Source organism: Hippoglossus hippoglossus, chromosome 3, assembly GCF_009819705.1.
Source record: "Hippoglossus hippoglossus isolate fHipHip1 chromosome 3, fHipHip1.pri, whole genome shotgun sequence".
Taxonomy (NCBI): Eukaryota; Metazoa; Chordata; class Actinopteri; order Pleuronectiformes; family Pleuronectidae; genus Hippoglossus; species Hippoglossus hippoglossus.
In genome coordinates, this window is record NC_047153.1 from 9,515,603 (window position 1) to 9,529,225 (window position 13,623).

General features: G+C 40.5%; 1 protein-coding gene across 5 annotated transcripts in view; it reads left to right on the top strand.

Moving 5' to 3' along the window:
- Nucleotides 1-13,623, top strand: part of LOC117759243 (protein diaphanous homolog 3-like) — a 153,625-nt gene that overhangs the window by 35,363 nt on the left and 104,639 nt on the right. For all 5 annotated transcript variants that reach the window (XM_034581280.1, XM_034581284.1, XM_034581283.1 and 2 more), the window contains 5 exons: nucleotides 12-130; nucleotides 233-297; nucleotides 1,253-1,357; nucleotides 3,013-3,336; nucleotides 4,701-4,815. In XM_034581280.1, coding sequence (XP_034437171.1) covers nucleotides 12-130; nucleotides 233-297; nucleotides 1,253-1,357; nucleotides 3,013-3,336; nucleotides 4,701-4,815 — 728 coding nt within the window. The remainder of the gene's footprint in view (nucleotides 1-11; nucleotides 131-232; nucleotides 298-1,252; nucleotides 1,358-3,012; nucleotides 3,337-4,700; nucleotides 4,816-13,623) is intronic.

The window sequence follows — 13,623 nt, forward strand, 5'->3', positions numbered from 1 at the left end:
CTGACTCTCAGGCCTCAGTACTTTAAGATCATTGAGGAGTGTGTGTCTCAGATCGTGCTCCACCGCAGTGGCACTGATCCAGACTTCAGTTACCGCAAGCGCCTCGATGTGGACTTCGGCCACCTCTTAGGCAAGTCACACACTTTTTTGCATTACAGATATTTCAATATTTCAATCAATCAAAGGTAATTTTCACTCTATTTTCTTTCTCCACTCTATTGTTTGTTTGCAGAGGTGTGTGTGGATAAAGCTCGAATTGATGAATTTGAACAAAGAGCTTCAGAATTGGCACAGAAGGCAAGTATTGACAACAGAAAAAACACTTTTTCCTCCCACTACACAACCACCTGGCCTAAACAAAGCCCATTAAGGCATACTGGTATTCACTTGGCTTTGTCCTATGAAGTAACATCTGTTTAGATTAGAAAACATTTACATTATAGAGCTAAAATGACACTGTCAAACCATTGAGGCTTGAATAATTGAAATAGTCTTTATCCGTAAAGAAATTGGATTTGAAATTGTCTCTGACTATTAACCAGAAAAAAATATTTTTGTGAGAATCACATTATGGCATATTGCTATAACAAAATCAGATCTATAACCTTAAAAATGCCCATTTTTCCATATTACCACCAAGTATTATTTTGAAAAGCAAAGTAAAGAGTATTCACTGTTGATAACAAGTGCACGTATCCCAGAGACAATGATAGAATTACCGGTTCTTCCCATATCATTGTAGATAAATTACAGTCTTCTTTCCTACTTTATAATATTCCCCACATCTTGAGCTTTTATATGTAGTTCCATGTTTTTGTTATGTTCATAGCACAGATCTAAAAACATAGGAGAAGAACTTATTGTACTCCAGCAAATTAGAGAAAAAGCCGTACAGTTTTTCCTCTCAGTCGGCGAATCGCACACCCGCTTGTGAAATGTGTGAGGTCAAATTGATTAGCTGCTGTCTGGGTAGCAGCAGGTTGTAGATCCTGATTAGAAACACGGGCTCACTGATTGGTGTGTGTGTCTCGAGCTTCACTTTATCATTGAATGGGTGTTTGACAAAAGGTGGAAATTCAATCAGCAAATCAGGGTAATCAAGATGAAAATGAATTTTAATTATGCTAAAATAATTATACAGATAGACTCAAACAATTATATTAAATAATACTAATGTTTATTCCTAGTTAAAGTAATTCAATATCAACGTTTGCTTTGTGTGAATGATTTGGATGCGTGATTCTCTTTTCAGTTCGATGAGGAGTTTGTAAGCCGGCAGGAGACAGAAGCTCAACTGGTTAAGTGTGAAGAAAAAGCAGCTGAACTCGGAGCTGAGCTGCAGGCCTTTAAGTCCCAGGTACACAAGCTGTGTATTTTAGTTTTTAGTGTTCACTTTTGTAATTTGTGTTAATTCTTTAGGGGATGTTAAAATGTGGAAAAAGATTTGATGACTCAGCAACTCTCCCTGAATCTAGCAAGTTACTTTTCATTAAGTTATTATTTTGGGGTGCAGGATGGGCTCTGAGGGGGCGCAGTGGGCGGATGGGGCTTTGCTTCACTGGAGCCTGCAGTTTGGTTTGACGTGGAGGCCGCTCCACTGGCTGGCTGACACTAAGTCTAATGGCAACACTGACCAGCCCTCCATGTTGGCCCTTTCTAATTCTCTGATCTCCATCCCATAAGAGGAAATTGTTCTAAAAGCAATTTATTCTGACAACCCCCTTCAGCCTCACTACTGGGCCTCTCTTCCCCTCCCCACCACCCCACCACCACCACCCCCCCAATACCCCAGAGAGTTGCTCCCACGCCCTGGAACAGCAAGATAACCACACACTCCGAGAAGGGGAAGAGAACTTCCCTTTTTATTTTCCTGATAATTTTTCAATTTGAAAAGAGCAAACACAGAATGAATACTCAAATAGTACTGCGGGTCAAATGACGGTGGTACCTTTATTCAATGCGGGTCCTCTTTGTCCCACTATTTTTGTCCTTGTGTGCCTCACTAGCACACACACACACACACACACACACACACACACACACACACACACACACACACACACACACACACACACACACACACACACACACACACACACACACACACACAGAGAGGCACACTTGTTAATTCAGCAAAGATGTTCTTCCCTGTAGAGGCGGTGGCAGAGTGAGGGCCCAGGGCTGACCTTTAGTGTGCGTCTTTAATCTAAAACTGGTGCATTGATCAATAAGCCATTTGCTCTGTATGATACAATTTACGAACCTTTGTAGCCCCGGTTATAACGTTGGAGTTTTAGCTTTGGAAAAAACAAATCATTGCAGGTATGTGTTCTGGACAGAATCTGGACCGTTTATGAGCGTTTGACCTCTGTTGGATGGTTGAGAGAACACGCCGCCGTTATCCGTAGCCCAGTGGTATCAGCCAGCAAAGCAAACCGTGCTGCACACTTGGCAGATGTGGTAGTTCGTCTGCTTCGATTTTTTTCTCTCTCTCTCTCTCTCTCTCTCTCTCTCGGGTTTCAGTCATTTTTCTTTTTTTCCTTGAAATGTGAGTTTGCTTTTTATTATATTTGTTCTGCGAAGGGTTTCATGGGTACTGCTCCACACACTATACAAAGAAAATCTAATGCTAGAAATAAACCAAAGAATTGTTTACTAGAAACAATTGTTCTTTTTTCTGAAGTTGGCCAAAATCATGAGCAATTACACTTTCTATTAAATTTGTTGAAAAAAAACAGCCACTAAACAAAATCATTTGACCTTCAAACTGATTGTGAAAAGGCAATTAAGTCATCAAGATCCTTTGAATATGATTAATAGTTATTAGTGTAATAATTCAAGTAAGATCATGAAAGTGGCTTACGCTACTAAGGAATATGAAAGAGGACAACAATGTTAGATTTTGGTTGTGTTTGAAAATCCTTTATACTAGAACATACTCAAGCTATATTTTAGTGTTAAATGTCATGTTTTGTGGCATGAAGGCTTAAACTCTTCTCCCTGCCTGTCCAGTTTGGAGCTGTACCGGCGATTCTCTCCTCTCCCCATGCTCGACAGTCGTCATCTGCCTCAACGCTCCCGTCTGGGACCCCACCCCGCGCTCCAGGACCTGGGTTGCCGGCACCCCCTCTTCCACCTCCTCCGCCTCCCTTACCTGGCTGTCCTGCCCCACCTCCTCCACCTGGAGTGCCTCCTCCGTTTGGTGCCCCTCCACCACCCCCTCTAGGGTTTGGCGGTGGTCTTGGCTCCCCCACCCACAATGCACTGCCTTACGGCCTCAGGGCTAAGAAGGAATTCAAGCCTGAGACTTCCATGAAGCGCCTCAACTGGTCCAAGGTAAGACACTGAAAGGTGTTTCTTATATTTGACCTCCTTCACTTTCATACTTGATGGTGACATTATACACAATAACAAATCAGAACAATGCAGTTTAATATATCACTGATGAATGCATCTAGAATGACTATGGAGTTGTATCCTAAAAGTTTGCTTGCAGGTAATTTTGGCATATTTGATCACAGCACAACTTAGATGTGTATCTTCTAATTGGCATCTGGTAGAGGAACAGACTATATATGGAGAAATGTTTCTCAATGTTATGTACTTTCTTTAGTGAAAAGTTTGGGCCAATAAACGGAAAAATATGCCAGGTATTTAAAGTGGCCCTGTTCTCTGCTCTTAACTTTGTTCCTGATGTTCATTGGCAGCACCTGAACATTGCAGATGTTTTTCTAAGAAGTACAAACAACAACTTCCTCTCTCTGTGCCAAACCAGGAATAATTAAAAATAACAGATGATCAGACGCTATTGTCAGAGCAGCCTCAGTGGTACCTCTACAGATGTTGTTCCCTGCAGAGCAATATTAGTTCACAACACGAGTAATCAGTTTGTGGTTTGATTAATAATTTAATGTCAGATGTGCATTGGTACAGATGTTCAGCAAACTAAACCATATGCTGGGAAATTTATGAACCTTTTAGTAGGACATGAAGAGGACCTGTCTAATGGCACAGCTGAATGAGGCCGCCACATATGGTTCTGATTGGGACAAAGCTGTTCAAAAACTTCTTCAGTTACAACATTTCAGACTTTCAATTCTTGCTTGCTGGCTCAGCCAACTTTTGAGAAAAGATAACAAGCATATTAAAGTTTAGAGGTCAGAAATCAACTTTTGCCTTTTACAGGAAGACCACAAAACAACCTAGCAGTAGCAAATGCTGGCCAACAAGTTTATCTTTATATTCATTTTTGGGAAATATCAATACCCATTGAAAACCTTGTTAAACCCTATTAGACAAATTGTGATTTGTGAATTTAGGCTATACAATAAAAATTTGATTGATTGATTTATTCCTTTCGAATTTATTGACCATTTTGATCAAATATATCTACACATCGTTTTCCTTTTCATGTATCACTATTATATCGCAATGAACTGTGCAACTACTTAACATGAATGGGATTGTAATGTCATTTCACATATTTACTCTAAATGTCAGGTTAACAGTTGTGACATACTGTATATTTACTGACAGTTCATGTAGAATTTTAGTCTTTTGTATCTTTGACATATGACTCATATCTGATCAGGATGATGCATTTTCTTTGTTCTGACATTTCCATTTGTGGTAACTATACAGGGTGAAATACAGAACCTTGTGTTAACTAAATAAACTAAACTGTGGATGTGTGTTTTCAGATTCGTCCCCAGGAAATGTCAGAGGCCTGTTTCTGGGTGCAGGCTGATGAGAACCAGTATGCTAAACCAGAGTTACTGAGCAGAGTTGCTCTCACTTTTGGTTCCCAAAGAACAGGTCAGCCTCTCACTTTTCCTTGTTGCAGTATTTAACTTTATTCTCACAGATCTTTCAGGATATGTCCAAACACTAATACTCTTGTATAAATTATTCTGCACAGAATATTTCACATCAGCATCTCCTCTTTCCACCTACTTTCTGGTATTATGGCTTAAAATACCAGTTTGGTCAAAATCTGTGTTATTTTTATCAGTACTTTAAAAGTGTGATCACATGATCAATCCATCCATGAATTATCTATAACAATAAACCTTTAAGCTTTGAGAGGGGGGGGGGGGGGGGGGCTACACCCTGGACAGGTCGCAAGGACATTGCAGGACCAACATACAGAGACAAACATCCATTCACACTCACATTCACACCTATGGATAATTTAGAGAGTGTTTTGAGATGAATAAATGTAACACCAATATGCATGTGTTTGGACTGTGGGAGGAAGTCGGTAAAAACGCACATAAACATCGGGAGAACAGGGAAACAGAAAGGTTTAAGCCTTCTATTTGGGAGATGGTAGTGCTAAGATACTTTCTGTGAATGCATGTCATACATTTATATGGATAAATTAGAGTTTTTCTCTCTCCACAGTGCTTGCTCATTGTGGGAACTTTTTAAGGTCTTGACCTTCTAAGTTGAGATGATGTTTCTTATGATACAGGGCTATACAAATACAATTGAATCGAATTGAGATAAGCAATATTTCATGTCTGTGACAGATCAGTTAGCATTCAGCTGTCTGTGCTGAATCCGAGTCTCCGTGGGTTGTCGTGCATGTTTTAGATTTCGGTGGGCTGTTCCGACTATTCCTGGTGGTAATGCTGCACGATAAGACACCATACGCTTACATCCTTACACATTAGTATGGTTGGTAAGATCTAGAATATTCATGTACAAGGTTGTTGGAATGATTAAAGATACCGCAGGAGGTAGCATGAGATGTTATCAGTCTTGTCCTCTCCTGTGCGTGGACTATTAGTCCCTTCTCTGATGATTTATTCACGTCTAGTTTTTTCTTTCTTGTCTTGTCACTGACTCAGCTAGCTTACGACAATTTGAATTATTCATCCAGGTGTTATCTACCTGTCACAACTCAATGCTACTCCTCTCAGGGCACAGGAGACACCACCCCCCCACCCCCCCACACACACCAGGGCTCCCTTGTTCTCCACCGTCAAGGTGTTGAATAATGGAGGCAGATCTAAATGGTAGACAGACAGTCAAGCAGGTGTTCTCTGGAGAGGGCAAAGGAAGGATGTCCACCAGCAGACAATTCTACTTCTCTGTTAGGGTACACGGCCCACCTTCTTTTAGACTAATCACCAAACACATTTTCCATCATATGAGGAGGCATGCCAAAGCAGTGCACCTCTGCATTATGGCGTCTGTCTGTTTTTGTCACTGCTCATGGATAATGCATTTTAGATATGGTGAGAGAGGCTTAAAACATTTGTCTAATTTCAAACCTTTCACATTGTTTAAATCTGTTTACTTAGTTGTTTTCCCCACGACTTCCCTCTGTCCCAGTGGAGGTTGTAGGAACAGCATGACTCGTGGGTTGAGCTGTCGGACCCAGCTGCGGTTGCTGCTGTGTGTCAGTGAATGTACGCGTGTACGTATGCGCATGTGGGCTTGTCGTCTTATTAACACAGCCATGTAGCATCATGTTTCATCTCACTTAAGAGCAGCAGCATCTGGATCAGCATTAAACATTAAAAGGGACACAGTATGAAGCTGGATTCACTCAGTTTTTCTGATTAAATATTAATTTACGTCCCTTCAGACCTCCTCATTGTTTTGTGATGTTTGTGCTTCTTGCTGTAGAGGACGCCTGCCATCCTGTACACAAACTGCGAGTGTGGATGGGGACTGAGAACAGTTTGTTTAGAGACCGTCTCTGTATTTTTGGCAGACCTCAAGTTAATCAACTCTTTATAAAAATACAGTTCATTATTCATAGTGTTAAGAGACGGCTGGAACCGGAATTTATATTACTACTTTTGGAGGAATGAAACATATTTATTCGACATTTTATTCACTTTGGTAATATCTTTTATGGCTCCTCTGTTTTTCTGTTCGGCTTGGGAATGGAGTGTGGTTTTTGGCAAAGGGGTCAGTGCCACTTGAACACATCTCCTCAAATTGCGATGAATGTGTGTTTTTACTGTTTTCGCGACCAGGTCAGAGAGAACTAAAATTAAATGAGACCATACTGAATAATATGAGTTGATTTTTATGCTTTTCTCTCAAGCCTCTGGTTATTTGCTGTAAACTTAAACAATGAAAATGAATGGAAATGTCCAGTTATGCACTAAACAGTAGAAGATGTCATTGTGTAACGCTTATAATGTAATGTCTTCAGTCTAATCAAGAAACTGCAGAGTAGCATGAAGCACAGGAAGTGTGACAGCCCAGTTTGTATGGTGGCAAAAAGAAATGACCATACAATTGTTTGCTCTGTGTGTTTTCGTTGATTTGAAATGTCTGCATTTGCATTTCGTTGTTTTATTTTTACCCAAGGATGAAGTTGTTCTCATTCTCTTTGCTTTAAAATTCACAGTATCACACACACACACACACACACACACACACACACACACACACACACACACACACACACACACACACACACACACACACACACACACACAATACCTCCACACTTTTCTTTTGACTTTATATTGAAAAAGGCTGCTCCTTAAGTATCACCAATGTAATTTTCTCACGATCAGTTCCTTTCATTGACTTGGACAAAATAACCCATAATTGCTTTGCCTGGCCAGTAGCACAAAGACTTTACATGTCCATAAGAAACTGTCAGATAAAGAAGATCAGGTAATTTCTGTTCTGACATGCTGTTAATGTCAAACATGTTTCTAAAACAGAAAAGCAAGAGAGGTTGTCATGTAATCCAGACTAAGAGCCTTTCATTTCTTTGTTTGTTTTTGAGTTTCGTAGCTACTTACACACACATTCTTGTTTTCCACAGCCGCATTGACCATCAGTTCAGTGCACTGTTAGCCTTGTATGGTGCCAAGCATTGAGGACATTGAGTTGTAAGCTGTCTTGTCATATTTTGACCAGTAGCTGGTGCGTTGACCCTCCTCGGGTGTTGTTTCCAATTGTTCTAGTAGAGTGGAGGTTGCCACTTGGCATTGGTGTTGTGTGAAGCCTCTGTCTCCCGTATGTCCTTCCAGGATTGCTCAGTCTCTCAGTGGGTCTGGATGTGCTGTGAGTGTTGGTCTGGCAATCAAGAGCCGTCACTTATGGATGTCTTGCTTCACATCTTTTCCATCCAGGACCAGTCTCATGTTGGTCTTCTGCGCATCTATAGTTCCCACATGTTTGTACCCTAGGGCTTTCTTATAGAAGCATTCCATCAATTGAGTATATTCAGTACCCCAATGTCACATCACCAGTTCAGGAGGCTTAGCCTTACTGGCATTTGAACCTGAATCTGCTGCCACAAAGGCGTCTACTGCACCATCCAGCTGAGCAGATGTGTATGTGTGTATACACATAGTGTCTTCTTTCAGCTTTTATTTGATGGTTATTTTTTCTGCTTCCCACAACCATTAGCTTTGGTTTCAGCACTTGAGTGTTGATGAGTCTTTCACATATGTCCCGGGCCAAATTGAAAGTTAATTACTGACAGAGCCGGTAAAAACTGTAAAAAATTACTTTATTTACCGTCCAAACATGTATGAAAAGACCCAAAATGATCACTGTAAGCAGATTACTTGATCACTATAACCATATTATTTAAACAGGATTTGTATAGGAACGATTCTTTCCCAAGCTGTTTTGTCGGGAGGCGGAGGCGGCACGAAATTTGTTGGAGACGGCCGCCTCAAAATTCTGTATGCATGAAAAACCCTGATGGAAACAAAACATTAAAGAAGCAAAAAAAGAAAACCTGTTGCTTTAAAGACACAGTGCCAGAAAGGAACAAAGTGAGACTGCTTGGTACAAACGTGTTTCAAATATGAGTGCCGTGCTCTGTGGACATAATTGGCAAATTAATGCTTAGTAGTGCAAGAAATATTTGAGCAATCTCTGGTGTGATCTTTCCTAACTATTAAAATTTAAATACATTTTTCTACCAAGTAACAAAGAAAGGATATTTGTATGCAGCTCACATTTCACTTAAGATTCAATGAAGAACGAATTAGGTTCAGCAAGATGGATTGTTTTTATTGGGGAAGGCTGTAGTTACATTACTGGCATTTTTTGGACCTCTGAAACTGCTGAGTTTTTCCAAACTACCTTAAGAGATGCCAGTTTATCTCAGAGACTGCACAAGCAACTGCAACACGACTGGTGAGAGTAAATAACCCAGAATTGAATATGCTCATAGTTATACCATACACAATTATGTTGTGTATATATAGAAAATAAATATGAATTTATAGAGGCCAAAATTTAAGCTGCTCGTAATTGTGGAGTCAAATGATCTCATACTTAATCAAGTGTTCTTTGCTCACATGTACAAATATGTCAAGGACCTAAAGTCCCTTCATGTACACAGAAACACATATGCACAAACACAAGTGGGCTTAGCCTGCACGCTGCAGGAGAAAACACTGCAGGAGTGAATCGTCTAATATAGTATAACAAGTCTAATTGTAACCTGCTGCAGTAAATCAATGGCGGTGGTCAGATAGGATGTGCTGTGCTGCAGGATGAAAACGTTGTTGATTTGCACAGACACACACACACACGCACACACGCACACGCACACACTTTTGACTTTGGATTAAAATTACTTTTTAAAATGTTGCCATAATAAACATAATCATATATTTCCACTGCTGGCAAATTTAGTTTCAATTATTTATTTTTTACAGATATTTGCCTAAAGCTTTTAGAGCTGTAGAGGATGATTTTGGAGGTCAAACCATAAATACGAATTAATTATAGCGATGATAATTTTTTTATATATTGTACTATACTATTCTATTATATTCATAGAACACCCCCATTTGGTTTATGAATTTCTTTTATCAAGACTTTGTGTAGTGTATTACTAGTGTTTTGCCCATAATTGAGCCACTAATTCAAATAATGAGGTGAATTTTTTTTATATTTGTTCCTTCCTGATATGCAGTTGATTGATGATGAAAGATGATCGAACTACAATATTCAGGTCAATCATAAATTCATATTTTCCATTGCCAAAGAGCAATTCTTGATAAAAAAAAAAGACTTTGTCAGCTTTTTTCGGTCGTACAAGCATCAGGGCTCAGTTTTGGTTTGTTAATCAGTCTGATGGCCCAGTACAAGTTTGGTCCACACTGAATTTGTGTATGCCCACTACATTCATGCTCCTAAGAGGATGGATCCAAATGATTCTGGTGGTGCCTGACTCTTCCTCTTGGGCCACCATGAAATTTGTACGTCTTGTTTGCTATTGGATGGATAATAATATATAAATAAATAGTGTTGACTTTTGTCATTCACTCACCAGCTTGACATTTCAATTCAGAGTGAGCTGTGTGCAAATGTATTGGATGGATTGCCATAAAATGTCATTTAGATCTTAGTGTTTCCTACAGGATGAATCTTACTGAAATTGGTGATCTCCTGATATTTCTTGAGCCACTACCAGGTTGACAAGTATTGAGACATTCATGGTTTCTAGAGGATGTATTGTAATAACCGTTAAGTTGTAACGCTAGCATGCTATCTAAGCTGATAGCCTGTGTCATACTCAGATAGACAACATCATTGTCAATGTTGTCCAACTTCCAATGAGCATCTGCACAAATAAACAAGCTTTAATTAGCTGAAACTTTACTCTGGATTTTATTAGGGCCCGAGCACCGAATGGTGGGAGGCCCTATTGAAATTGTAAGGATTATTCTTATTTATTTTTTTGGACGGACAGACGGACTGACATCTGTCTGTCCGTATTATTTATTTTTTGGACGGAAGGACAGACGGACGGACGTCTGTCTGTCTGTCCGTCCGTCCGTATTATTTATTTTTTTGGACGGAGAGACGTAAATGTCGCACGTTGTGGTAACGTGGATTTTGTACTTTTACCGTTGCCTTCAACAGACAGCAGAAGAAGAAACTGGGACATTTTTGTACATTTGTGACTTGGTTTTGGGGAAACCTGAAATTTAACCTTATAACCTCCTCCTCCTCCTTAACATAACAATGTTCTGGAAACTTTGCAGATCACTGTTGTAATGTTGCTCTAAATGCACCGAATCTCATGCATGAAACATTAGCACGACAACAACTTTGTGCATTGTGCGTTACCAAACAACACTGAAACTGGAACCTGCACAAAGAATAATCAAATAAATGTAAATTATGCTACACACAATTATTTCTATAATTGATCAGAGTTTTCTCTCTCTCTGCGTGTGTGTGTGCGTGTGTGTGTGCGTGTGCGTGTGTGTGTGTGTGTGGTCCTAGTATAACGGATATGTGTTATAGGGACCTAAATCTACAATGTAATGGCCTCTGAAGTCATGAAGATTTGTGTGTGTGGGTGTGTGAAGGAATTTTGGCTTTACCTACACCTGTGACCTGCACCCATTGGACGATATTAGCTGCCAATCACACAGAATTCATGCCCCCAATGCATATGGTGCTTCGATGTCCATTTAACTGTTAATGGAACCGTAAATGACAAAATGGACATCAGGCTGACGTGTGAATTGTTTTTCAATAATTTAAATATTTTTTGTTTTTATTTTTTAAGTGAGGATACATACAAGTTTGTGTGGAGGGGGGGTAGGGTAGGGAAGTGGAGGAGGGCAGTTGGGATGAGGGGATGGGAGACAGGATTAGGGGCGTGGAAGGATGGGAGAGGTGAAGGGGGTTAACAGGGTGAAGGGAGGTGAGAAGTTGTCTTTCTCTTCTCCTTCTTCGCCTCCTTCTCTCTTTGCTTTTTCTCTCTCTTCTCCTGCTCCTTCTTCTCTTTCAGCTCCTTCTTCAGTCTCTTTTCTTCCTTCTTCTGGGCTTTTCTTTCATCCTTTCTTCTTCTGGCCTTGTCGCTGTCTGACATGAGGGCCAGCTCCTGAAAAGACAGAGATGACACGTGTTTCATTATTTTCACTCTCAAAGTCTAAATCTGAAACAAACTCACAATCCAACAAGTTATTGTTCAAATAAAACTGAGCTGATCAGGTCACTTACCTGAAGCTTAATAGTCTTCACAATTAGGAACTTGATATCCTCATCCATCTTCTGAGATTTGATTTGTGAGTCTTCCTGCAAATTGAGCCACTTCTTCTCCGTGGCTTTAACCAGACTCTTCAGCTCCTTGATTTTTTGAAGGCAGGTCTCTTGCTCCACCTGCTCACTCCTGAGCTGATCCTCCAGAGTGTTGACTTTAAGGTCCCAGTCAGACTTAAGCTGATGGATCTGAGTCTGCATGGCCGTCAGTTTTTCCGTGAGCTCAACATTCTTTTGCAAGTCCTCCTGCATGTTGAGCCACTTCTTCTCTGTGGTTTCTACCAGACCCTCCAGCTCCTTGATTCTTTGAACGCAGACGTCTTTCTCCAACTGCTCACTCCCTAGCTGATTCTCCAAAGCGTTGACTTTGAGGTTGCAGTCAGTCTCGCTCTGGAGGATCTGAGTCTGTGTGGTCTTCAGTTTGGCCATGAGCTCATCATTCTTATCGACCAGCGCGGTCTTTTCACTTTGGAAAGTGGCAATTACTTCATCTTTTTCCCTGTCGACATCCTCAACCTTCTGCTTGTACTCACGTAACTCCTCTGTTATCCTCTGAATGACAGCCTGTGGCTCTTCGGGGGGATTGTTTAGGAACTGTATATCTTTGTCCTTCACGATCAACCTCTTGTTCATTTCCCTCAGCTTGGACTCTAGTCCTCTCTGTACCACCTTGGCATTCTTCAATTTACTCTCCAATGACGCAATCCCAGCCTGCATCCGTGTCTTGTCCTTATTCCATTTGCTGTTCTTGCTGTTCATTAGCACCTTAAGAGCTTTGTTCTCCAGCGACAGCTTCATATTCTTTAACTCTGAGACTTCCAGTTGTTGCAGGAGGCCTTCCATTGTTTTCTCTGAGTTTGGCTCTGTGTTGCTGTTGGAGCAGTTGTCTTGTAGACTTATGATTCTCTCAGCTGTTGACTGATCGAGTTTTCGTTGTGGTCTCGGTGTCGGACTTGTAGAGCAGTTTTGATCTGTCTGTCCGTATTTCTTTTTTTTTTAAACATATCTCATGTCTGTATGTAATGTAAGTGTAAGCCACCTACTGGCAACAGGAAGTAAACTTTGTTTTACAACTATCATTCGATTTACACTACCGTTCAAAAGTTTGGGGTCACCCAGACAATTTCGTGTTTTCCATGAAAACTCACACTTTTATTTATCAAATGAGTTGCAAAATGAATAGAAAATATAGACAAGACATTGACAAGGTTAGAAATAATGATTTTTATTTGAAATATTAATTTTGTTCTTCAAACTTTGCTTTCGTCAAAGAATGCTCCATTTGCAGCAATTACAGCATTGCAGACCTTTGGCATTCTAGCTGTTAATTTGTTGAGGTAATCTGTAGAAATTTCACCCCCCGCTTCCTGAAGCATCTCCCACAAGTTGGATTGGCTTGATGGGCACTTCTTGCATACCATACGGTCAAGCTGCTCCCACAACAGCTCAATGGGGTTGAGATCTGGTGACTGCGCTGGCCACTCCATTACAGCCAGCATACCAGCTGCCTGCTTCTTCCCTAAATAGTTCTTGCATAATTTGGAGGTGTGCTTTGGGTCATTGTCCTGTTGTAGGAGGAAATCGTCTCCAATCAAGCGCTGTCCACAGGGTATGGCATGG